This window comes from Amblyomma maculatum, chromosome 2, assembly GCF_055883805.1.
Source record: "Amblyomma maculatum isolate TAMU_Amacu chromosome 2, ASM5588380v1, whole genome shotgun sequence".
In the NCBI taxonomy this organism is placed as follows: Eukaryota; Metazoa; Arthropoda; class Arachnida; order Ixodida; family Ixodidae; genus Amblyomma; species Amblyomma maculatum.
The window spans coordinates 85,079,417-85,106,902 of record NC_139345.1 but is presented as its reverse complement, the minus strand read 5'-3'; the positions used below and the strand labels follow the sequence as shown (position 1 = coordinate 85,106,902).

At 49.8% G+C, this 27,486-nt stretch overlaps 1 protein-coding gene across 1 annotated transcript in view; it reads left to right on the top strand.

The window, feature by feature from the left end:
- Window positions 1-27,486, top strand: part of LOC146199185 (serine/threonine-protein kinase 17A-like) — a 232,938-nt gene that overhangs the window by 42,740 nt on the left and 162,712 nt on the right. Inside the window, exon 2 of the mRNA XM_084594649.1 lies at window positions 14,794-14,919. Within this exon, the coding sequence (XP_084450775.1) occupies window positions 14,798-14,919 (122 nt within the window). The 5' untranslated portion in view covers window positions 14,794-14,797. The remainder of the gene's footprint in view (window positions 1-14,793; window positions 14,920-27,486) is intronic.

The window sequence follows — 27,486 nt, the reverse complement described above, 5'->3', positions numbered from 1 at the left end:
AACTTGTTAGGCTTTGTCGAATTTGCGGTGCCAGCCAAATCGCTCGTTGGACGCGTGGAACACATGACTGTAGACGCGGCGTCATTTCAATCCTTCATCTGGGTGCACCGCGTCGAGGACCGATTGGGGGGCTGAGAGGGTCGAGAGCAGGAAAGAAAAATGTTCCAGGTAGGAAAAGGCAGGGTAATAGCCGTCCGCACGTTTTGCAGAGAGATCTCGTCGTGTTCGTCACCTCGCGTGCACGCAGGCCTTCTCGTGCCATGGCCAGATCGTCTCGCCGCTTCTTCCGCTTCCTTCCACTCCGGAGCAACGGCGTCGCGCGTTCCATCGCGCTGACCTGCCTGCATCTTCCTCTCATTACAGCTTCTAGCGCTTGTCTCGTACGTGGCGGCGCGTCTCCTTCACCCCGTATTATTAGCGATGGCTGCGCGTGCCTTCTTCGCGCTTGTTGTGTATACGCAAGCAGCTGGCTGTCCTGGCCGTGTGTGTACCCTCTGTACACAATCCCCGCGGATGACGAAGATTGGGCAGCGAGAGGATGGCTCCTTCCTCCGCGCTGTAAGCTAGGAACGTTGCTTTGCCCCCGCAAAGAGGGATTACTACGCAAGCGCTGTACATCACTGAAAACGGCGTTTTTCGGGCGAAACGCGCGACGCGGCTGGCAGCGGGCGTGATATTTTTGCCCTCCTTGCGGGAATCGGGTGGACGGGCGTGAAGGCTGTTTCTATCAGCCTCACGCTCTCGTCTCTTCCCCGCAGCTGTGTTTGCTTGCTGCGTCCGCGAACAGGGAGAGCTGCCGCCAGCCCCGTGCGTGATCCGCGTGAAGGCGGAACTCCTCCCTCGTCGGCCCGAGTTGACCCTGCGTTTTGACCCGCTGTGTGTGCGCGTGCGCGCCTGTGTCTACGCGCGTCTGTCTTACCTGTTTTGGGCATTTGAAGCGGATGGGCTGCGCGGCGCAGTTTTATTTGGCTGCCTCGTCGGCCTGCTACTCTCCGGTGTCGCTGAGCTCGAGATAAATTGCATTCGTCGCACACTCAGTGCATGTGGCTCTTTTCTGGTCGTCGGTTGTCCTGGGAAGTCGTGGAAGGAACGAAAATATGCGCGTGGCCAAGGAGTGGCTCCTCGAGGCTCGCCTCTCTCCGGGGTCGGAGGTTGCGCGCAGGCCGCACGCTGAGGCTTCCATCGCGCCTTTAATTCGCCTTTTTTTTCCCTTGGGCTGATAATATTTTCCCTTGGGGGAAAGTATAGCGCAGCTCTGCTCTTTGGGCTTTAGGTAGATCTTCTAAGGAGCGCACTTAGGACGGCAGTATTTTGTTCCTGTCTCCGTTTATCCGTTTTCGCTCTGTCTACTTATCTGGTGCGAACGATTTGTGATATTGCTTTAGATATTGATTGGGCGCCATGGCGGCCTCCCGACTTCATCTTTCTTTTCAAGCTGTCAATCGGTACAATGTTTTTATGGGAAGCATATTGCTAGAGGTAAACCACAGCCCTTCGTGACGGTTACACGCCGTGCAAAGAATGTGGAATGCTACGTCACACCACGTGATACGCTGACGTCACGACAGGAGAGACGGGGGTCCAGTTCGCGCCGTCGGCTGCGGTTGCACGCCGTGCGGACCACGTGGTATGGTGACGTCACACCACGTGATACGCTGACGTCACGACAGAGAGACGGGGGACCGGCTTGCGCCGTCGGCTGCGGTTGCACGCCGCGCGGACCACGTGGTGTGGTGACGTCACACCACGTGATACGCTGACGTCACGACAGAGGAGAGACGGGGGACCGGCTCGCGCCGTCGGCTGCGGTTGCACGCCGTGCGGACTAGAGATGAACGAGTCATGCTATTACCTAGTTTTATGCGATGGGAAAACATTGTGCATTCCAAGTTTAAACCATGTAAAAGCACGTGTAACCAAGGAAAGAAAATTTTAGCCAAGTGTAACCATGGAAAGCCGAGTTTAGCAATCAATATGCTTCGCATCTGACTAGGCTTAACCAAGCTAAGCCTCAGCCATTTTTTTCCCAGACCTGGTTACGCGCCTAGCTTCTCCGGGATGAGATGCTTATAGGAAAAACGGATCTCCGACTGCGCCTGGTGGAGAGAGACTTTGGCAATGACTCCGTTGTTTATAACGTTTTTGCCAAGCTGGCATTCCACCGTTTTAAACGACAACACCGGCATTGTTAACTGATTACCTAATTTCAAAACATGCTTGTCTTGTTGCTTCGGTGCATGTGTTTACAGAGCTCGTAGAAAACGTGACACAAAAGTTTCCGCGCGCTATTCTCTGTCTCGCATATTCGTTTCGTGCCTTTGTCTTTGTTTTTATTTATTTATTATTTCTATTTTATTTTTTTTTTTTCGGCGTGGAAATGGTGACTCTCGCGGAAGAGGAGGATCTCAAAGTATGGCTCTGCACTGCACGGCGCCGGCGGGGCGAATTCCGTTAGCGAAGTCGAGCGGGCCGCGCCTGACAGCGGGCGCCGTGCCTTGTCACCTGCCTCCCTCGCCTTCTCTTCCTGTTTCCTGCGTCGCTGCTGGGGTTGATCCAGGAATAGGAGCGGTTTTCTGCGGTATTGCAACCATTAGGAGTGTTAAGCTGCTTCATAACGGCTCGTCGAGGAAAGACATATTTGATCGCATGTGTAGTCTGTGGTATTTATCGAGCGGCCGCGTAGTGCGGCTGCGTCGGTATTCTTAATTAGGTCAGTGATCGTAGTGTATTTATTATTGCTCGATACCTTTGGAGCGACCGACATGTGATGGGGCGCAGATTAACTGGCACCTTGGCATTGACGTTGCGTTGAGTCGGCCACGGTTGCGTATTGCGGCATGGCAATGGAGGTTATTGTTTTGAGCACTCACGTGACTCGCTGTACGTGTTTAAAAAAAAATTCAGTTGTCTGAAAAGACGCGGAAAAGACGCTCGAAGAAAAAGTGAACGCGATAAGGCCTGTCCTTTTTGTTTTATTTTCGCGCACCTAGCATTGATAGTGTACCTTGAATGTAGAAGCATTGGTATTTGTTCCGCTCTACTTTTTTTTTTTTTCGTCCTGCTTGGCATTGCGTGTTGGGCTAAAGCCGCACGTTTCACATTTTCTGCGTGATTGTCGTGCAGCCCTGTAAACGTTTTGCTTGTCAATTGTGTGCCGCTTGTCAGTCACATCTTACAGAGGGCGAACTAACCGAGGGACAGCACCCTAACCAGCGTATCCCCGTGCTTCTAGCGGTATAGTTTAGCCCGTATCCTGTCAGCGTGAGGTCCTGCGGCATCAGTTGAGCCTGCATGACTTTAGAGAGGAAGAAGCAAAGAATCAGAGGAAAGCAGACGGCCCGTTGCGCGTATGTGTGTGTGTGTGCGTGTGTGTCGCGGTGCACCTGTCTGTCTCAGTCCCGGTGTCCCGAAGAGAGCTGCGCAGCCGGGTTGCCGCCTCTTCCGGGCAATCGATCACTTTCGGGTCGCCGAACCAGCTCGGGCCCGCGCCCCGGGGCCGCGCCCTGCCGCCACAAGGCGTGCCCGTTGTGGCTCCGGCGCCTTCCCCGCGTATAAGTGAAGGGTGTGGTGGAGTGATGTCGGAAGTCAGGGCGAGCATTGTCACGACTCCGGTCGTGATCGCTGGCTTCCCTCGGGCGCTGCTGCCATCGGGTCCTGGATCCTTTCCAGCTTTTTACGTCTACCGCGGTCGACCCAGAATGCATGCGGGCCTATCTCTAGCCTCTAGAGTTGCACCCGGCTTCTCACGTGACAAAAGAATAAACATTGCGTAAGTCTCTCCTCGGAGAGCCTCGTGAGGGTGCGGATGGTTCTGTGTCGTTATCGGTTCGTATCTTAAGTGATGTGTCGGTCTCTGCGGCCTTGAATTTTGCGATAAGTGTCGACATTCGGCAAACAGCGGCGTCTTGACAGCAGCTTGAGCGCAGCTGCCTTTCAACTCCTTAGGTACACGGTATACATTGGATGCCTAGTTTCGTTCCTACTCCATGGTACGTGCCAAGCGAAGGAACTGGCTGTAGGTATTGGAGCATAAACAGATGCGAACACGGTGAGCGATCACTTCGATGATTACGGGGTGCATGCTATGGGAAGTGATACAAAAGATTCGCTTGTCTAGAGGTGATGATTTCGCGCAAGACGACTTGTAAATGCTTGGGGTTACTTGACACGTGCCCTAAATGTTCGAATCAGTTACGAAATAAGGGATTGGGCTCAAGACGGTTCCCCATGGTGCACCAAGATACTTTGTTGGGCGAGTTGCTAAGCATCAGTTCTTAATAAAACAACCGTGTTTTTTATTAACAATGGATGTTTCCCCATGGTGCGTTCCATACGAGGGGTTGTTTGAAAAAAAAAAAAAAAAAGGCGGTACGTTAAAATCGGCGTTGACCACTTCCAAACATGCGCACCTCAATATTAGTTTCAAATTCGATGCAGTTCTCCATATCATAGCACCACTGTGAGTGTTCAGTGCGGTACTCAGGACCTTTCTTCGATATACTTTCTTTGCTCCGTAGAAGCAGACATGCACCCCGCAGGGGGCACCTGTTAAAGCAGGTGTTTGTGTGTTTTGTGCGACACCACGGACCCCGAGCACCCACGCTTAGCCGTGCGTGGCATCGTCGTGTCTGGGGAAAAGGGGATCCTGGTGGTTGAGCCGATGCCGAGTGTTTGGACCTTTAAGGCCCCTCGGCGGAGGCAACACACCACTTTGGCCCACGCTTCCCATAGACGGCACCTCCGGGCTGACCCACCCGGGGGAAATCGGCAGTCGCCTTTTCCTGTTCTCCCCTCCATCTTTCACTTTCCTATTTTCTTTCTTAGAACTGTCCTGTCCTCTCTTACCTTCTTCATTTCTTCCTACTTCCAGGCGGCGAGGGTTAACCTTGTGTGGCTAGCTACCCTGAGTTACGCCATATTGGGTTATAGTTGCGGTGTACAGCTGGCGTGGGCAGGAATAGACAATTTCTGTCCCGTCCCCTCGTTGGGCTCCATGGTGGGTGGCTGGCACTGCAGCCGAAAAATACACTTTTTATGGCATCTAAACACCTTAACCCCGATCGTCCTCCTTCTAAAAGGGGGCGCACCGAGACCACCATGTTCTTCTCAAAGAACATAAACAACTTTCCTCGTTTCCACGTGGTCCACAGTGACCACGAGGAAATCACTGCACGACTTGTGTCCCCATTTGTTGTTTCTCGAACGTTGACTGAGGCCATTGGCCAGGGCTATAAGATAAAGAAACTTGGAAACGGTGACCTGCTACTAGAATTAATATACAACCATCAGTATCAGAAGCTAAGTGCAGTCGAATCATTTGGAGAAATACCGGTACAGATTAGCCCGCACCGATCACTAAACACTGCCCGAGGAGTCATCTCTGATGATGACCTTAGGTACGTCAGTGAACAAGAACTTCTTGAAGGCCTGAAGGAACAAAATGTCACAGATGTTTACCGGATAAAGATCAGACGAGATAACAAAGAGATAGAAACAAAGCACATTGTACTCACCTTTGCTGCAAGCACTCTCCCAGAATCAGTCGAAGTAGGCTACACAAAGATAAAACTGAGGCCCTACATCCCTAACCCACGCCGCTGCTTCAAATGTCAGAAATATGGCCATGGCTCTCAGAGTTGCCGTGGCCAACTCACATGTGCAAAGTGTGCCTCGCACGAACACCCTACAGACAACTGCGAAGAACAGCTGCTTCTCTGCTCAAACTGTGAAGGTAACCACCCAGCTTATTCACGCTCATGCCCATACTGGAAAAAAGAAAAAGAAATAATTACACTGAAAGTCACCGAAAACATATCTTACGGAGAGGCACGAAAGCGGCTTTCTCTTCCTCAAAAGCCACAATACTCCGTTGTGACGCAGCAGGGCGCGGCATCACAGCGGTCGTTGGCACCTGCCCAGGAAGCACACAGTTCTTCCAGGGCAGCGCCACCTGCGCCCTCGGTGGAGTCAGCTAGCGCTACTCCACCACCACCCGCAAAGCTGGCTGCGCGGACCCCCAGGTCAGCCGGCCCAAAGGCCTCGACCCATGAGTCGAGGCCTAAAACTGACAATCCTGTGCTTTCTGCACAGTCGTCCACCGCATCTGAAGATGCGATGGACACAACTTCTTCACCCCAGCTGCCTAGGCGGCAAAGCTCACTGGAGCGAAAAAGAAAGGGAAAAGTCCCAATAACAGGTCCCAAGGACCTACAAACCTAAATTTAAACTTGTCCCTTAAATAACTTTTAATTATGGCGCTCCTCATTTATTGGAACTGCCGAGGACTCTTTAAAAATTTAGATGATATATATGAAATTCTTGCGGACTATCAGCCAAACATACTTTGTCTGCAAGAAACCCATTTAAAACCAGCAGACTCAAATTTCCTTAAGCAATATAATGTATTCAGGAACGACAGGCAAGGCAGCTCTCACTCCTCTGGTGGCGTTGCCATTGTAACACAAAAATCAATCCCCTCTCGAAACATCTCACTCAACACAGACTTAGAGGCAGTGGCAATCAGAAGCTTAGTTTATGGCAAAATAACAACCGTATGTTCCCTGTATATTGCTCCAACTTATAAGCTGAGTAGCGAAAGTTTTGAAAAATTGATTAATCAACTTCCGGAACCTTGATTGCTGGTCGGAGACTTTAATGCTCACCACCCATTATGGGGATGTACAAGAACGGACTCCCGAGGTGTTCTAATCGAAAAATTCTTATTGTCCTCGGGATCATGCTTACTAAACACGAAACAGCCAACTTACTACAATATAGCTTATAACTCTTACACATCCATAGACCTAGCCATTGGCTCCTCGATGTTCCTGGCAGCTACAGAGTGGACTGTCATTAACAATCTATACGGAAGTGACCATTTTCCGATCTTAATAAAATATACTGGGAACGGAAATGAAAATGTGTCGAATCCCAGAAAATTCAAAGAAAATGCAGCCAACTGGAAGATGTTCAGGGAACAGTCATCATTGGCCAGTTCATCAGTTACTGACTTAGGCGTTGATGAAACTCAACGCTTAATCACGCTGCACATCATAGAGGCAGCAGAAAAATACATTCCACAGACGTCAAGTAAGCCACGAAATAAACGAAGACCCTGGTGGAATGCAGAATGTAAGACTGCTCGTGAAACTCAAAACAGGGCATGGTCGAAACTACGCCGATACCCCACAGCCGAAAACCTAATAGCCTTTAAGCGTGCAAAGGCAAATGGCAGGCGTATTCGACGCATCTCCAAGCGAGAAAGCTGGTCATCATTCCTGTCTTCAGTGAACTCCTATTCTGACGCACACAAAGTTCACAACAGGATAAGAGCACTTAAAGGATATAGCACAGTCCCAACGCCCCTTGTCAGCACCAGTGGTGACTCTCTTGAACATCAAGCAGACACACTAGGGCAACACTTTGAATACATATTCAGCTCAGCACACTATACAGATTCCTTTTTGCGGCACAAGGCAAGAGAGGAGAGGAAGCACATACATGATAAAAGGCCATCCTCAGGAAGATACAATAGCCCATTCACCATGCAGGAGCTGAAGATTGCACTAGACACATGTGGTAACACAGCTCCAGGTCCTGACAGGATCACATATGGAATGCTCAGGCATCTGCATGTGAACACTGTTGAAACCCTACTCTACCTGTATAATAAAGTATGGGCCACAGGACGCTTTCCTAAAGCATGGAAGGAAGCGATCATCATCCCAATATTAAAACCAGGAAAAGAACCCACACTTGCTGCTAGTTATCGGCCTATCGCACTAACCAGCTGTCTTTGCAAGCTTTTTGAGAAAATGGTAAATCGTCGCCTTCTCCATTTCCTTGAATACAATGGTCTTCTTTATCAAAACCAAGCTGGTTTTAGAGCTGGGCGATCAACAGCTGATCAGCTCATTGCCTTTGAGTCTTATGCAAGGGATGCTTTTGCACATAAACAACATTGTTTATCTGTCTTTTTCGATCTTGAAAAAGCATATGATACCACTTGGCGCTATGGTATCATCCGCGACCTCTTCTCTCTTGGCATCACAGGAAACATGTTGAGCACAATTCGAAGTTACTTGTCTGAACGGACCTTCAAAGTTCGTGTTGGCAATGCGTATTCAAAGCAGTACATTCAAGAAAATGGTGTCCCTCAAGGTGGTGTTCTCAGTTGCACACTTTTTGTAGTCAAAATGAACTCTTTAAAAAGCGTGCTGCCAAAAACTATTTCTTGTTCTGTATATGTTGATGACGTCCAGATAAGCTTCAAATCTTGCAACTTGGCCATCTGTGAACGACAAATTCAGCTAGGTGTAAACAAATTGTCCAGGTGGGCTGATGACAATGGGTTTAAATTTAACTCTGGAAAGAGTGTTTGTGTACTTTTCTCTAAGCAGCGTGGCATCAGGCCTGACCCCAACATTACACTGAATGGCCAGAGCCTTGCCTTTAAAAAAGAACATAAATTTCTTGGCGTAGTTGTTGACGAAAAACTTTCCTTCATTCCCCACATAAAACAGTTGCGACTGAAGTGTCTCAAAGCGATGAATTTGCTAAAAATTCTCTCTCACCGGTCATGGGGCACAGACCGCGACTGCCTTCTGAACCTTCTGAATAGTGTAGTTCTATCACGCATTGACTATTGCTCGATGGTTTATGGGTCAGCATCATCCTCTGCGCTAAAATTGCTCGATCCCGTGCACCACCTCGGCCTTCGCCTCGCTACAGGCGCTTTCCGAACTAGCCCAATTGCTAGCCTCTATGTCGAGGCGAACCGATGGTCACTGCAACGAAGGAGACAATTTACTTCTCTAACTTATGCTATGAAGGTACTATGCCAACTGGACCATCCATGTCGTCGGCTCCTGCTTGACAAAACTGGCACAGCACTTTTCTCAAAAAAACCATCTCTAACACCACCATATCCAATCAGAGTTGCCACGCACATTGAATACCTGAATGTTTCGGTTACCAGTCTTCATACAACTTCCATAAAAGACCTAATTGCTCCTTGGGAAATGCACGGTGTTAATTGCGACCTGTCGTTTCTTGAAGTGGGCAAACATGCATCCCCTATTGCCATACAGCAGCATTTCATGTCACTTCAGGAGAAGTACACTTGTGATGAATATTACACAGATGCTTCGAAGTCTGCTCAAGTCTCCTGTGCAGCACATGGACCACAGTTTTCACAGTCAAAAACCCTGAACAGAAATACTAGTATATTTACCGCTGAATGCAATGGTATCCTTTTAGCTGTGAGACACATTATAGAAAATAAAATACAGACGTCGATCATCTACACAGACTCCCTCAGTGTTTTAAAGTCCCTATCCTTTTGGAAATGGCAAAATAAGAACCCAGTACTGAACTCTCTTTATAACACCCTTATGTTTGCCCATGAACAAGAAATTAAAATTACACTGTGTTGGGTGCCAGGCCACCGCTGTATACCTGGTAATGAGGCAGCTGATAGGCTAGCTGCTTCAGCTGCCCTTAGAAATGACACAGACATTGATAAGATAACTTATCATGACCTCAAACCATACATAAAAAACATGATTCGACAACAATGGCAAGAGGAATGGGACGCAGCATCAGAAAATAAACTACACACAATAAAGGCAAAAATAGGCAGGTACACCACAGAAAAACAACACAGATTTAAAGAAGTAGCCCTGTGCAGGCTGAGAATTGGCCACACATACATAACCCATACATATCTTTTAACCAACTCTCCTGCACCACACTGCTCGAGATGTGGTGATCGACTCACTGTCATACATGTTTTAATCATATGTGCACAACTGGAACCAGAAAGAAGACGTCATTTTCCCTCCTTGTTCACTCATCAAATACCTGCACACCCATCCATTTTTATTGGCGACAACCCAATGTTTCCTTTAAAACAGGTGCTTAAATTTTTATCACAAGTAGGCTTTTTACATGAAATTTTTTATCGACGTGGGTCTCAGCCCGCTCCTCCTTGAGAGGACGGATGAGATCTTTTAATACATCTACTTATACATTGCGCATCCATTATATATCACAAATGAATTTTAGGCCCTATACACCATTGTTTTTAGCGATATTACAGAGCGAATACATTTTTAGGCCCTATACACCAGTTTTTTATCCCTTCATGAAAAATCACAACTATTCCATCATATAAACTTGAGTGCACCATTAACCTTGAGTTTGGCGCTCTTTGGCCTGAGTCGCCCTTGCGCCATTAAAATCCATCATCATCATCAAGCAGACATGCAAACAACAAGCAGGGGGATGGTCCTAAATCTATCCGGATATTATAATGCAGAAGCATTACCTCGCAATGTTCAGATTTCTGTCCGCGTCCCTAGACCGCGTCAGCAAAATCGTGTCCGCAGCAGTTGTGAGTAATTGAAGTGGTAGAGGTGGTGTCAGTCGATAGTGTGACGTAATCCTGTTGCCGAAATTAGGCCAATAAGGTAATTATTTAATTAATAAAAATGTAAAAGTTGTCCGCAGCAGTTGTAATTGAGAAGTGGTAGAGGTTCATGAGGGGTGTCAGTCGATAAAGGGTAACGTAATGTGTCCGAAAAAATAATTAGGGTGATAAGTTAATTCGGTAATTAATTAAAGGCAGAATCGTGTCCGCAGCAGTTGTGAGTAATTGAAGTGGTAGAGGTGGTGTCAGTCGATAGTGTGACGTAATCCTGTTGCCGAAATTAGGCCAATAAGGTAATTATTTAATTAATAAAAATGTAAAAGTTGATTGCAGCAGTTGTAATTGAGAAGTGGTAGAGGTTCATGAGGGGTGTCAGTCGATAAAGGGTAACGTAATGTGTCCGAAAAAATAATTAGGGTGATAAGTTAATTAGGTAATTAATTAAAGGCAAAATCGTGTCCGCAGCAGTTGTGAGCAATTGAGAAGTTGTAGAGGTTAATGAGTGATGTCAGTCGATAGAGGGCGACGTAATGTGTGAAAAAATAACCAGGTCAATAACGTAATTAGGTAATTAATTAAAGGATAAAAATGTAAAAGCAAAGGCGAAAATTGGTCTCATTAGCCAATGGCTTGGCGCCACATTTGAATGTATCAAATACTAAAATAATGAATTAAATCAGTCAGTTAAGATGACGTCAAAGATGGGACTTTACGCAACCTGAAGTCAAGCTGAAAAAGGGCATAGGAAGGGATTGGCGCGCAATTTGAAAGCACCAAAGACTAAAATGGGTAAACAAGAATTGAATTAAGCAACCAACAGTAGCATCCGTGCTTTCGCGTTATTTCAATGCAGGTTCTGCAGTGCTCTTTAATTTTTGTTCTTCCGTCGGTAAATAACGTTGTTTGCTAAGTGAATGCATTTAGGTCGATTGAATCGAGTGTTGTGGCCCGTGGGCCCATAAGTCCGATCGTCTGCACTCTTTTGAACTGAGCATTGGGAAAATATGGCGCTCAGTAACTGAGCGAATCAGCCAACTGGGGAGAGAATAATTGCATAGCGGTGGGCGTGAGGCTGACTGCTCTGGCCTGCTACACTGCGCTCTCAGAGTCGGACAGGGTGAGGAAAGTGTTGTCCTAGTAGATGCCGATTAACTTGGAGAACGGGGGCTCCAGTCTAAACAGGTATATATATATATATATATATATATATATATATATATATATATATATATATATATATATATATATATATATATATATATATATATATATATATAGGAAATAACAAGAATAAGATTGGGATGGAGCGCTTTTGGCAAGCACTCGCAGATTATGACTAGCAGCTTACCGGTATCGCTCAAGAGGAAAGTATACAACAGTTGCATCTTGCCTGCACTCACCTATGGGGCTGAAACGTGGAGGCTAACCAAGAGAGTTCAACTTAAGTTGAGGACAACCCAGAGGGCTATGGAACGAAAAATGGTAGGGGTAACATTAAGAGATAGAAAGCGTGCAGAGTGGGTCAGAGAAATAACTCAAGTTAACGACATTCTAGTGGAAATTAAGAAGAAGAAATGGACATGGGCAGGACATGTAGTGCGAAGAGAGGATAACCGATGGTCGCTGAGGGTAACAAACTGGATTCCAAGGGAAGGAAAGCGTAGCAGGGGGCGACAGAAAGTTAGGTGGGCGGATGAGATTAAGAAGTTCGCAGGGGTCAAGTGGATGCAGCTAGCACAGAACCGGGCTAAGTGGAGAGATATGGGAGAGGCCTTCGCCCTGCAGTGGGTATAATCAGGCTGATGATGATGATGATGATATATATATATATATATATATATATATATATATATATATATATATATATATATATATATATATATATATATATATATGTGTACACACACACACATATGCACATACAGGAAGGAGGCATTTTATAGATGGGCATTTGAAAAAGTTCAGAACAGCAAGACTGCATCGGTGGCACAGCCTCCTTTTCGCGCGCGATATTCTGCGTCAGGGGCTTCCCTGCAGTGCGTACGGTGTGGCTATGAAAGACGCCGTAGTGGAGCGTTTTGAGTGGTGTGGGGCGGAGTGTGGGTACCCTCGCAAGTATTACCATCATAATGTTTGCGACTATCACGCGTATACCAGTGTATGCAACTACTTTGTGTCGGATGCCAGGCCCGCGCATGCGACAGAACACTCAGTAGGCAGAGAAGCAGCGGAATCGCGTCGCCCAAGAGGTGACGCTCTCTCGAAGGCTCTCTTCGACCACGCTGCCTCCCGGACAGCGGGCGCTATTTTGGGCAGAGGAGAGCCCGAGGCTTGTTTTTCCTCGCAGCCCTTTGCCGCCGCTTGCTGCCCTTCCGTCGGGTGCAGCTGCTGACGGCATCGTCAGCTTATCGCATTGAGGGGGCGCTGCGTGCCACAGTAGAGTATAGGTGCCTGTTTAGCATACACAGGAACACTATTGCAGAGCCTCCGGCCGTCTGTATTCGGAGGACTGCATTGCCGCTGCTCTTGCATTGAGCTGTTTCTGGCCAATGTTAGCACACTAAAACGAATGCGCAACGTGTCTTGTTGCGCCAAATAAGAGACTGAGAGATTAGTTGCCTAGTTTTCGACTGTATCGGTGCAAAAGAGAAAAAAACTCGGATATTGTTACGCTCAATGACTCTGGATGGAATACAGCACGCTTCATAAAATGCTTATAAATCACGAATTTGCCTGATTTAGCTCCCGCTTGGCTATGACTAACTTCTTGGCCAGACCCTCTTTTCCTTTGGAAATATTATTTGATTGTCTTTTCCAGAACCGCGTTCGCTGCGGCGTTCTCCTTCTATCTGCCCTGTCAATTCGTCGTGTAAATGATCATTGTTTTGCAGGAGAGGCTGAATGCAGCTCGTTTAGCCCGATAATAAGCGGCTGTTACGGACTGTGTCGCTATTTTCCGCTTCGTTTAAAGAACGCCAGATCTTGAGACGTTTTCCCAGTTGGCGGAAACTCTATAGCTCCGAATCTGTCGACAACCATAGTATTGCTTGAATTTGCTTCATTGCTTTCGCGTCTATGTCGAGGTGTGTCTTTGCAATGCAGTGGGCCGCATGGCCTCCTCTCCGCGTTCCTGAATCCGTTCGCTGCTCAAGTTCGCGAGTGTACCCTTTTGGCACGCCTGTTTGCCGCTTCTGGCTGCTCCCAAGCGGCTCTCGCCCAGTAGTCGGTGCTCTCCGAGTGGAGGCGCTGCTGGCGTCCAAGTGCTCTCTCACTCTTTCCCCAGTCCTGGTTTTTCAAGAGCGTTTGGGAGACAAGTGGGAAGGGGAGCCGTTTTTGTTTTTGCCTGGCGCCTGGAGTTCTCGCCCGAGCCGGGGCCCAGGTCTTTTTCTGGGTAGAGCTCGTGCCAGCAGGAGCAGCTTGTTCAGCCGGCCTCGCGTGGGGCGTCCCGTAGACTGTGTGTGTGTAGACCCTTCATAGATTCCGTGTATAGAAAGCAGCATCGCATTCGACCCGTCTGATCCAGGAGCAACTGTTTCTTCCTCTGTCATCGCTCTGCTTGGTCGTCGCCTCCGCGTGCTGCTGCTTCTCGCTTTCTTCCTCGTGTTTCCACCATCCGCCAGCGGTATCCCGATGAGGCAGGTGTTATTGTTCGCCGGCCGTCTCTCGAGCACGAGACCTGCCGCAGCGGTCCCGCGGGCATGAGCTGTCGATGTTTTTGTCGCTTTTCCTCGTTATTAACTTCTTTCTGTTTTGGAATACGTTGCGTTTCGGCGTCTGAACGCTCATGTGTGTGTACGTGTACGTGTGCGTGTACTTGTGTGTGTACGTGCATGTGTACGTGCATGTGTACGTGTGTGCGTACGTGTGTTGCTATGCGATGTCGTAGGTGGTTCTGTTTGCGAGCTGTGCACCGCGATATGTGACAGAAAGCTCGCGTATTATATTTTACTTTTTTTTTTAATTTTATGAAGCATGAATTGCTGACTTCTTCAGGTGTTTTTGTTTTGTCGGTTTCATACGAGGTGTAGGGCTAGGTATAGAAAACATGCTGCTGTTCTAATTTCTCGTTAAATCTGGGCTTGCTGCTTTCCGCTAGTGTTGTTCATTGAAAAGTTGAACTCCTTGCACCTCGGTTACGGGGTATGAGACTACTCATCATCAGCTGCCTCGGGCGATTATTGATTACCGATCGCACTCATAACCACGTAGTTCCCCGTACTAACATTCAGTGTCTACATGATCATGCGTTATTTTGTGTTCCTGGTGATCCTTATTTGAGGATGTAGTATTGAGTCCTTAAACACCTATATTTGATTGCCTTTACGTGCTATAACTGAGAACGGCTGCTCTTTCCCTTTTCGCAGAGAGATGGAGAAGAGTGCCGCCGTTCCACAGGGCTTCCTCAGCGAGGCCACGGCTCCGGTCAAGGTGACGGTGAGGACAGACTCCGTCGCCGACCACTACAACGTTGAACCCCGACCCTTCGCAAGGTGCGTATACGCTACACGTGCTACCATTCTCCCGAGCCGCTGTGAATAACTACGAAAAAAAAAAAGTAAGAACGTATACACGCATGTATGCATTTCCGCTTGCGCCATAATTAACTGTTTATCGAGTATTCTGAAATATTCTTTTCTGACATCCGATTTCCGCATCCCTGGAATGGTGTCCGTCTTAGTGCAATGTGCCAATGTGCGCAGCTAGGCGTCATTGACCACTCATTTCCTCAGCATCAAACGGAGCCGTGTAGATCCACGGTTGCAGAGTCTGGATCAGTGGCGTGGGATCGCCTTTTCCCCTGCAGTAGCTTTCCGCTGGTGACAAGCGTCGTTTCGCAAAGACCTCTCCGCCCGTTTCCTCCTCTCTACAGTTGACGAGCGCTGGCGCTCAGCCTGTTGCCAAATGCCATTTCTTTCCCCTCTGTTTTCCTCCCACTGCTGCCCAAGCCTTTAGGCATCATCCGCGCTATGCATGGGTAATTGATCTGTGCGATCGACACTCGGCATTCCTCGCGCCAGTTGATTTCGTTTTAGTATTCACCGGTTCTTCGACAGATGCGTCGACGGCCTCCGAGCTAAGGGAGCGTGCATCACGCCGCATTGCCCCCTGTTTCTCTCGTCACGCGCCTAACCCCGCCACCATAACCCCGTTACGGCGCGTCTGGTTGCCTCAGCCCTTCCTGCGCCTCCGTTCGAAGCCGCCGATACGATGCAGCAGACAGTTCGGCAAAGTACAGTGCGAAGAGCTGGCTCCCCTCATCGCGCCTTCATGTGTGCTCGCGAAGTTGCGCCGTACACGCTTACGCGTGTGCATACGCATGTGCAGAACGTGCGCGCGTGCCTGCGTTGCACGTGAAGAGGGCGAACCTGCCGAGCGCAGCGTCGAGCTTCACGCTTTAGTCAGGGATAACGCGAGCGATGGCGGCTTCCACGGATGAGCGCGTTAAACTAGCTAAACCAGAGATCACCGCGGAGTCCCGCCTCTCTCTCCCCGGGGCGCGATCTCGGCGTGGGGCCAAACAGCAGCGACAGCAGCTGGGTCTGTTATAGTCGAAGCTGTCACGTACGACCCCGTTTGATCCAGCTGTGCGCACTTCCTCGCGAGTGCACTGCTTCCACGTCCTGTTGTGTGCGGGGAAAGAAAACAATCGAAAAGCAACGTGGCACGTGGGCACGTTTGCTCTTTCTTGTTTGTCGTCGTTGCAACCGCAGAATGCGCGCGCGCTGTTCGCTTCGCTGGGCACCCGGAGCGCGCACTATCAGCCCCTCCAACGTCGCCCCGTCAGACCAGCGCTTGGTTGTGAACAAATAAATTCTAATTCACCGAACGGTTTGCTTGTCCACGCGAAGTGCGTAACGGATAAGCGCCTTAGCGTTGCGGTAATGCTGGAACCAGCTTTGCGAGAAACGGCCGAGGAGGTGACCGGAAGTGGAAAGTGGTCAGGTCAAGAGCTGCGAAAAGCAGGGGAGCCTGCTTGAATTAGCGCAAGTATTGGTTGGTTGGTTTGTCCGCTGGCAGGCGGACGTTGAGCCGGCTTTTTTCTATTCGGCGCTCTCTCGATCGCTCCAGACAGCACCTCGCTTTGCGAGCGCTATAATAGCCCTTGTCGTAATCTTACCACCGCTAATGCGTTCGTTCAGGTAGACCGAGGCAATTTCTCCAAAATGCTAGCTGGGGTGGGTAATTAACCCCGGGCTTCGTTGCGAGTACGTTTACAGACCGTTCCTTGCATTCATAGGTGCGTCTCGACCTAACGTATAGATCGCTGTCGTAAACTTCAGCCGCGATAAGTTGACGGAGCCACCTAATCTACTAATCTACCGCGATATCTCCCTCCAGTGTAACAACCGTTTTTTTTTTTTTTCTCCACACATTTTACTCTTATAGTTGGCATGGGCTTTTTCTGGGCACGGATGCATAGATTATGCTCATGGCATTAGCCTCGCATATACGCTCTACAACGGGTGGCGGGCAGGACACCCTTATCAGTGTGCCCGGACACTTGTGAGTCAACACGCTCTTAGAAAGCCACGTCAGTACCACCGCGGCTGCGCGGGCCGTTTCCTGCCATTCTGTCATCGCCTCCTTATTCGCCGGCACAATAAAAACGGAACTTCGGCGACGTGCTCCGTCCTCGACCTTACCTGTACAGCGCCATTCGTCGTTGCTGGGGCCGCCTATCAGCGCTCTTATCTGGAGGCTCTGTGGGGAGGAAAGCGGCATCTAGGGCGCGATACATGCCACGGCGGTAACGGGGACATGGGAGCCTGAGTGGTGGCTCATTTTATGACAGCCTGAATGGAACGCGGCCGCTCGGGTGTCACTTGACGACCACCGCGTGTTTACCCAAAACCGGTAGAAAGCGCGTGGGCGCCGGGTGTTGTGCCGTGGCACACCACTCTATATGGCCCATAATCTTGTTACAGCAGACTTATCCGTTCGTGTAAGTGCACTCCGGGCTTTCGTGTGACGTGTTGCAACCGCCTCGCGCGTCAGGCGTGATCGAACAGAGGTAATGCACACTCTCAGGATAGCACCTAACCAACCTGAAGCATATGGCGTGTACTATCGATGTGATGCAGCTGTTATCGGCGGTTCGTTTTATCCTCTTCAGCGCTGCTCTCTTGCGACGCGCTCTAATGGGTTCTTATTGAATCAGCCCCGCCTCAGTTAGTTCATGGAATGATTGCGGCAAGCGCCACGACAGCACTTTTGTCCAACACATTTCGAAACGAACCTGCCGCCCATTGTCCTTTCTTTCTGCAAGAAGTGACAGCGGCCACAAAAGAGCCACCCTGCGCGCGAGAAACCTGGAGACAAAGGTCCCGCCTCCTCGCGTGCACTCCACGCCGCTTTTGCATTAAAACGGCCCTTCAGCGCTGAACTTTACTTGGCCGTCTCCGAAGGGTGCTACGTTTATGCCCTCGCCTCTATAGCTGCCGCGAAGGTGTTGATATGTGTGGGAGAGGGAGACTCGTCCAATTTAATATCCTGTCTGGGCGCGAACGAATTCGGTACCCTTTGTGCGCGCGTTCATCCGCATATGTGTGTGTTTGTGTGCGCCTCTGTTTTTGCTCGAGTTGCCGCCTGGCTGGCATTAGGCCCAATTTTCGCGCGCACACTGGGAAGCACTGTGGTGTGTGCGTGCGAACGCCACGGCGTAGCGCTGATGGCGGAGCTTATTTAATTCCCGCGCGCCGCAGACGAAGTGCGCTCTGTTTGCGCTGTCGGATTGTTACGCGCAGTTTGCTTTGCGGGACACTTTGCTCCTGCCGCCGGCGAGAGCTTTCGGGGCGACGCGCGTGATGATTGGCGGAGGCCCGAGACAAGCGTCGTTCTTTGTTCCCTGCGTCGAATGTCCTCGCCGCAGCGGCTGCTAGCTAGCTACTCGTCGGCGAACAAAGGAGCCCGCCGCGCGAAGAAACAAAACCATCTCTCTCTCTTTCTCTCTTGCCTCGCGGCTACGGGTCTCTACCCCCCCCTCAGTAGCACTTCCACCCACCAAGCACGGCAGCAGGCTGATACTTCCGGCAGGCCTGGGGCCGTGCCGTGCCTGAACCGCGGCGAAGGAAGTGCAAGCTCAGCCTTTGATTCCTCACGCGTGGAGGAGACGGTCTCCTCCTCTCCTCTTCCGCAGTGCTGCTGCTTCTGATTCAGAGAAGGGAAAGAGGTGATGACCGCCGCTCTGAGAAGGTCAACGATTTCGACGCTGCCTTCTTCCTCAGTTGCTCGTCGGACAAAAACAAAAACGAAACTATGGGTGACGCGGTGCTGTTTGTCATTTGTTTTTGGCTTTTTGATTGTTTTTTTTTCTTCCCTCCTACTCAAGTTTGGACGCGATGCGTATGCGCGGCGCGTGCAATTACGGAGTTCTCCTTCACGCGGGTCTTCTTCCTCCCGTCGGCTGATCGCCTCTGACCGGAAACGCGCTCGCGCGTCCCAGGGCGTGTTTTTCTTGCGCGGTCCCGTTAGCGCTGCGCGTGCTCTCGAACAACGGTCGGTCCCAGTACTGGCGCTGCGCTGCCGGCTGTCCCGTTGTTTCCTCTGAAAACAAAGCGCGTAAGTTGACTCGAGGGAAGGAGACTCCGCCACGGTGCTCCATCGTTCTTGAAGCTGCGCCTCGCGCCCTTGAATACGGAAATGGCGATCGCTTCCAAGGGAGGAAGTGAAGGGCGCGGCAGGATTTCTCGTGGTTGCGGAGCGGTGACTTTCGAGGGCGAACGCCTGCCTGTTTGACGCCGATATCCATTGTTCTACGGCCTCGAGTCCTCTCTTGTGCCTCTCGTGCGGTTTGCGTGACGGGTACCCAAATGTTGTAACTTGTGGTCCCTTCGACGAGGTCAGTTAATTTTACTGCTTCTGTAGCTATGTTCTTCGTGGAGTTACGGCGGTTAGTTCGAAGAACTCTTAATCAGCAAATGTAGGAAAAAGCGACAAACTGTAATGGTAGAATGGTGCCGACCGAAACATAGCTGCCATCTCCAGCTTATATGCATTGCCGGAAACTGTTGCGATGTGTACCTGAATGTTGCCACCCTCGCAGAAAGTGTATTCGGAGTAATACCAGATTACAGTGGCTCGCGGGAACAGATAGCATGCCGTGTTTGTACGCACACTTATGAGCAAGCAGTGAGAAGAGTAAATAGCGACGGGCTGCGCGCAAGAGTGGCGCTTATCCATAGTTCTGTACTGTATATATACCATTGATGCACTTGTACCGGCTTTCCGTACATTAAAAGCCTGCAGCGTTGTCATGCGTAGAAATGTTCCTGCGCCAAAAAGTTTTCGCTTATAGCGCAACTGATATTGTTTGATTGCTTGTTGTTTCAAGAAAACACCCCAAAAATGCTAGAAATTGTCGGTGCATTCGGACACACCGAGGCGGTCTATATGTATATGCCACATAGATATAATCCGTCGTCGCCTTTATATTCCAAGGTCTCTCTCCTGCCCTGCTGACACGCGCGAATGTTGACCATTGGGAACATATCCATGCGGAGTCGAATATATATATAAAAAAAATGGTGTTTTTGTAGAGTTAGGATCGCAGGATATATATTGGCATGGTAGCGTAGCGAGAAAAAAAGATGGAGGGTTTGGGAAGACTCGAGAGCGCTCGTGCGTGAGCTATCGCTTCTCTGCGGTCCGTTTCGGTAGCTGCGCAAATAATGGACGGCGTATTTTCCCTTTCCTCGATTTGGCCCAGTCTTGCGTAACCGCCTTCGCTGCCCCGCCGCCTTTGGTGCCGGGCTCGCGCGAGCCCTCCTGCTGAGTGTGCGCTATCGTTTATTTCCTCGTCAAGGTCTCCAGAACCGCAGGCGGACACTGTTGTGGAAGCTACGCGCTGACTCCGCTGCTGCTGCCCCTTGCGCCATTGCGTACCCCCCCCCCCCCCCCCCCCACACACACACACACACATACGTACACACGTTCCTGTCCGTGGTTCGGAGAATGCCAGCTTACCGCATTAACGCGAATGCAATCGCTTGCGTTCCTCCACATTTCTCCTAGATTCGAAATATTTTCTAGATCGTGAACGTTTCCCCATGGGTCTAGAAATTTCCCTTCCGCGGCTCTTCAGCCATCCTTCCCGACCCGATTCTCGGCACCTCTCCTCCTTTAACAGAAATGATTCAATCGCCCTTGCGTCTTGCAAGAAATTTTGTTCTTAGCGAGCAGTGTTGGTTTTCGGAATATAAATGCCAAAATGTCCAGGACAATATTGTAAATACAGATGATCGTCGCTGGTTCCAGCTATGTGGCACTGCACCAATGAGCGGCCCACTCTGGCGCGGCTATAAAACCCTTTTAGGTAAGGCGCCGAAGCGCCCTCCCTCGACGGTATACGTGGCATGGGAAAAAAACAAAAAAAAACTTTGTAACTTAATGAGACGGACTTAAATGCGTGTCATTGCGGTATCCCCGTTTCATGCGTTTTACTCGCCGCCGCTTAGCGGCGATCATTGGGCGTTCACGTGGAATGCCGGCTCAATGACTCCTCGAAACGACTGCGTACGATGAAAGGGGGGGGGGGGGGGGGGGAGCAGTGTGCCAACCTGTCGTCCCCTTCCTGAAACGGTGCCCCGATATACTCGTCAGGCAAGGAATGCAGGCGCGCCCCGGCGGCTAACGTTAGTGTTCGTGCCAGTTATATAGGATCTCTGCGATCTGAAGTGCTTCGCATTCTTGGCACTGCGAACGGCGTCCTTCGCTGGTGGCTGCATCCATTTCCCTCTTTCCGGTTGGTCGGTTTGCTGTTATGCGAACAGTTCTGTCCACATGAGGTGCAATGCCTCTCCATATAAAGGGGTTCGAACGCTTTTTTTTCGCTAGGGAGTCGCGGCGAGCAACTCCTGTCGACCAGGTGACGGCGAATACGTGCGATGTGTATACAGTCTTTCTTAGAAGTTTAAAGCCCAGGGGCTCTCTTCTGAGCCGCGCCATGGGGGCTCATTTATCATTCGTTTCTCAAGTCTTACCGGCTTGGAGAGGGCAGGACCAAAATTCTTACTCTGGGGGGATTTACAACAGTGGGTACGCAATGAGAGCCGCACGGTGTGGCGCGAAAGCAAACTCCTTAGACTCTAAACTTTTGACCGAGGCTGTACTTACAGGATGTCTGGTTATTATTAGGGCTGATATCGACTGAACTAATCGGTGCACTCATTTGCTGACACGTCGCGAATCAGCGAACCGAGTCTCCGCCCATTGAAGTGTTCTGTGCGTTCCAGCACGTACCCTGTCGTCCGGCCATTTTCGCCGGCGTCAGCTCATGGGAGAGGCATCTGCGCGTCTCGCTTGCCACCCTTTTTCTGGGTATTATCCGTACGGCGCGGCATGCCGGAACTCTGGCGCCGCTTTCGTCGCCGTTCGAGGTGTCGCTGCAGCCTTTGTTTTGCACCATTTTATTCTTTGCCCACTGTGGACGTTCTGGAGTCTGATGGAGTTGATGCCTTCGTGTTGATATGAAGCTGGTGTTCATACACAACACACCGGATGACTAATCTTGTTCTCGGGAACTATACCTCGCTTGTCACCGCCGCCGGTCTAATTGGGATGGGCTTTTCTCTTCCGTCAGTTTGTGCAACGGAATCGTTCAACCCGTGGAGGGTTTTCCCGCATCCTTTTGTCCTGAGCAGAGGTATTGTTTACCCGGACAACTTATTCCTTTCGTTATTGCGTGGTATTTAGTCGTTCTCTAAGTTTATCGGTGTGTGCACCAGTTTTCAATGCGCCGCGTCGCATAATGTCGCCCGATTCTCTTTCTGTGCCCGTGTTTTCCCCTCAAAGTGTTAGGCTCTTATATACTATTCTCATCACTCTAAGTTAGGACTAAAGGAAAGAAGAACTGCGACTAGTCCCTCAAATATCCGGAACAAAGGGATGTCAACCACACTCAGTAGATTAATGGTCGGTACAATTTATCTTGTCTTTGTTTTATTTTGAGCTCTTGGTCATTTTCATTATTTCTTTTTGAAATAGCTTTAATCTCAGCAAAGCCTTTCTGTTCCGGACTCGCTCTTTATTATTAATTTTTTTTTTTTGAGAGAGAGAGAGAGAGAGAGAGAGAGAGAGAGAGAGAGAGAGAGAGAGAATAAAATGGTCGGTCCACTTTCTCCGGCTCACCAGAGGCCTATTTCTCGTCAGCTATTACGAACTCTTCTTTGAACGCACACCAGCACTTGTCCGTATACTACCGAGGTGGCAACTCGAACACAAAACACGCGGTGCCCTGGAAGCGTGCCTATTCATTCATATGCTTTAAATCTTTGTAGCAGTGTCTGGTCACCGTTATAAGGCGCGCCTTCCGCGCACAATTTCCTCTGCTGAATATCTGTTTATCGGTAGACAAGGGTTCAGAATGCGGCGTACACACCTTTTCTGTCGTCTCTCGACGGGCACCATGTCGGGGTATCGGAGACACTATATGATCACTAGTAGGTGCCGGCTAGAGATGTAGGCAAGAAATATATACACTTTTCTCATCCCTCTGCGATCCTTCTTCGCGTGTGGAGGCGGTCGCGCCCATCCCAACAGTCGTTCTGTGCGGGTAGGATCTTACATTAAAATGAAGGTCCACGAGTCGGTGCAAGGCTTTCTTCTCTTGGCATCCACTCAAGCGAGGTTCAGCGCTCCCACCGCCGTGACGCCATAACTCTAGGGATGTGAACACATGACGTTGCCACCTCCTATCGACAGCCAATTTCTTTCGGCGCTCCCGCCAAGCACTTTCTCATTAGGAAGCGGGCGTATATAATACACCAGCCGCCTATGCGCATGTGGATGGTGCGTGTGTATATCGAAGTGAGCGATCGTGCCAACTCGTTTTCATTTTTTTTTTTTTTTTTTTTTTTTTTTTTTTTTTTTTTTTTTTTTTCTGGTGGCTTCCGCTGGGCGGTGTATGAGAATCAGACTTCGCTTGCGAGGAGCCTTTTAAGCAGCTCCGCGGGCTGGACCAACGGCTGCTTGGCTCTGCTTTTGCTGTTGACGCGAATGTATGCGTGTATATTTGCGGGTTGCCCCCTATCGTTGCTCTTGGACTCCTGCCCGCGGTGGGGGGGAGGGGGGAGATTGTGGTGGAGTTTGTTGTTCGTTTCGAAACGGGTCGTGCGAGATGCAGAATGTGCGTGGGTGGAGGCTTCAGCCGTTGTTTCTTTTTAGTACTGCGTAGACGGGAGGGAGAAAGAGAGAAGGGGGCTATTTTTCATTTTTCTTTCAAAACACCGGGTGGAAGATAATAGAGAAAAGCACCCCTTAAATCTTCATTCATCGGTTCATTAAAAAGAAAAGAAAGACAAGCCTACAGCTGGCGTAAGCGGAGAACGAGAGAGAATCTTATATCTTCATTTCTTTTTCTTTTTGTGCGTCATTTCACTTTTATGGTCGCCCGTTCTGGGTGTAGTGGGCCGTGGAAAAGTTTCGCTGACTGCGACTGGCTTCCGAGCAAAGTGCTTGCGACAGCGCTTTTGTTTTCCGGCCCACCGAGCGCCTATCTGTGACCGCCTTACCTACTGCTTGTTCGACTTTTGACGTTTGGCGATGACGTTCGCGTCTTTCTCCTGGTTTTTTTGTTTCTCTTCGGGCCATTCCCGTTCCGTAGGTGATCCGGACGGAAGCGAATGTCTGACGCGTGTGGAGGCAGCGCTTCCTGCGCTGTGTATCTGTGCCACGTTCTCCGCTTCCGACGTTTTGTGGCGGTGCATTCCTCCATACACTCTTCCCCCTCGCCGTACCTCGTGGTGTGCAGAACGCTGTATACTTCGACTTAGTTTATTTAAGCTTCCCGGTTCGGGGATCCGCCATCCGCTTCAACAAGCCGCCACTCGCATCCGCCGCCTCGTAGAAACCGGCCGGAGCTAAAACGAAACTCTCCGTGTGTCTTCAGCATGCATTCATTCGAATTCTCTCTTCTTGCCCGCTCATGAGTTTTGAGAGTGAGAGGGCAAGATGTTCTTTCTTGTTTCGTCAGAGCTTCACCTCGTAAAATATATTAGCTGAGGACGTTGCCTTCGGTAACTGCCGCGGTGTGCACAGGCAGTTCGCTGCACTGCAGGCACTGCTTGAAAGCGGCGGGCGATGTCCGAACGCGCGCCGCCGAAGAAACGCGACAGGATTTCGCCGCTTTCGCGCTGCTCGGTATGAAAGCGACGTGGCGCCTGCGATCGCGCGCTTCCTACGCCGAGCGTGTCCCCCGTCGGATACGCGCTGGTCCCGTTTCGCGGACCGCTTTGGGCGACATCTTCTTCTTGCTTGGTGACCTTCTTCCTATTGGAGCCGAACAAGAAAACGGGGAGGTCCTTTATAACAGGGCCCGGCCAAAGGGCGCACGCCGCTGAAGGCAGTTTTCGTGGCGACCGGGCCCGCTTAGTCCTCTTGTTCTGGTTTATTTCTTCCTTCTGCTTTCATTTTTCTTCTTGAGAGGGGAGGATGCTCGACCCACATCCCACGCCAGCGGTGGAGATGAGAGCGCAAAAATGTCTCCGCTCGCCGCGTTGCCGGCAGAAGGGGAACGCCGCGACGCAGGCCCGCTGGCTCCCATTCTTAGCGACTGGCTCATTTCAAAAGACTTGCTTATTTTGTCATTCACCCCCTCGGGATTGGGTGCCTTTCGAGATGATCTCTCTCGTACACCGAAGTCCTTATCGTTTTGACCGGTGCTACTTATCTGCTTCTGTGGTATGCGTTGCTTTCATATAATGATGCATTTCAATTAACCTTCATGATTAATCTGCTGACCTGCCACTATCGGAAGGTCTTGTTACGTTGAAGTGACGTCATTGTCGCTGGTCTCTAAGGGTAACCTCGACCTTTTTTTGCCTTAGGCAATCGCCGGGCCACGCGTGCCACCGAGGAGTACGTATTCGCGCTGCACTGACCGTCAGCGCAGTCCAGACGTTATGGCATTAGTCGCCTTGAGCGAAGATTAATTTTTCCTAATTGTGCCTCTCGAGCGCAGGCTCTTGCTAGCGGCACAATTACTCGCCTGCCGCGTTCTGCGTATCACTTACTTGTCTTGCGCGGTGCACCGCAGTTCCCAGCATTTCTCTGGGAACGCGGTAGGTATAGCCCTGGTGAAAAATCCTTTTCGTACCAGACCGTCCCGGCGGCAAGCATACGTGTGGCTATCGCCGATGCGTGACGAGCGAGCTCGGCGTGCGTGTGACGTCAGGGCCGTACCCACCGCGCCACCTTCCCCGCGTGCGTCTGTAGGCTGGAAAATGAATGGCTTCCCCCGGAATCCGTTTTCATGCATTTTTTTTTCCTCGCGCTCTTTTCGTTTCATTGCCATGCATCCTGTTCTGTCTTTGTCGCTCGCACTGTATCGCCGGTGAAGCTGATAAAATAGACACTTTCATCATCTTTACATGGTGACGCCCGCCTGTGAGAGAAAACGCAGCGTTTTATGGGGCAAACCAGAAAGGCCCAGCACACTGTCCTCTAGGCGATGAAACCCACGCACGCGCTCGCTCGTAGGTTGGTGCCAGCTCATACTTTGGAACTCGCTATAATGAACAAAGTCTCTTTCTTGTTGGCCGTTTTCCTAAAACTGGACATTATAACTGAAATCAATAGAATCGGTTTCTAGCATTGCCTGTGTCAATCAGACATGGCAGTAATTGAATTACTGTAATTTAAATACTTCTTTCTGTAATTTGTAATCTTTTTCGGCTTGCTAATTTAGTAATGTAGTGAATTACTTTTGGGTAGTAATTTCGCAGCAAAGTAATTAATTCCTCTCGAAACTACTTTTACTAAAGTGCGCCATCACTTCTTCAATAGACAACAAAGTAGAGTGCGCGAAAGTAGGAACGACGTGCTGCAATCCGAAGACAGCATAACGGATTGGCAAAAGGTGACAGAATTGAGCAGAACTATAGTCAACTAGAATACTCTGGAGAACAATTTGTTTTGTTTAATAATTTTACTTAGTGTTTGCATTTATGGAAACTAGAAAGTAATTTCAAAGTAATTGAATTACTCAGTCGAAGTAATTGTAATGTAATTTCATTACTTTTGGCGAGCAGTAATGAGTAATGCAATTTAATTACTTTTCTGCGATTTTCAGCAAAGTAATTAGTAATGTAATTTAATTCCTTTTCAAAAGTAATTTTGCCATGTATGGTGTCAATATACCCTAATCCAGCTGGATACAGTTTTACCTTACTCGGAGTGTAAGTACTCCCCGCTTCGAGGTTTAGCCGGTGTTCGATATTAGCTCATTCATCGCTTATTGTCGTACACGACAAGCTGATCTCGTTGTGATGCCTCTTAGGCCTGCGTTACTTTCGGCAGGAAACGGTAGCGGGTTAGCGTGCGGCTGCATTCATGTTCGCTCTTGTCACCGCGTGCGGCAATTGCTACACAAAACCAAAAGACTCGCCGACTTTGTCCTCGTACACTTGTGTCTCTTTATCGCTGGGATTCTTTGCGAGGAGAGCGGAAACCCTGGCCTTTTCCTTATCGCGCAACATCTCCGCTGCAAGGCTTAGCTCCTTTTAGTGATGGGCAACCCCTTTGTTTGCGTGCTTATCTCTACTGTACCGGGCAACTCGTGAAGGGTGGACCTCGGGAGCAAGCTTATTATCTGCGGAGCGCGGTGTTTTCCCAACTGCTTTTCTTTATTTTCCCGAGTGATGAAGAGCGTCGATGAAGAAGGGGCCCTTGTAAACTGCACCGGCTGCTGCCCCTTGTTCTCAGGTAGGTGCGGAGCGGAGATTGCGGGCGGTCTTATCGCCGCTTCGGTGTCCTTGCGCCAAGGCCATAGGGAGCCGCTTGCAGCAAGCATCCAGTTTCCCAGCACTGACTCACTCGGCAACAGCGGGGCTATATTTTGCGACTCGCAATCGCGTCTAGGCTGGAGTGTACGTGCCGTCCGAGTATAGTTTAATCACCGCTCACGAAGTGCGCATACACTTGAGCGACGGTGAGACGCCGAGTCTGCTCTTGCTCCGATACACGTGCGCCTGATCGGCAGGCACAGACGCGCTCGTCGGAGGCGTTAACCTTCTCAGTGCAATCCGCTGCTCGTTAGGTTGCATGGTTCACACTGGATGCAA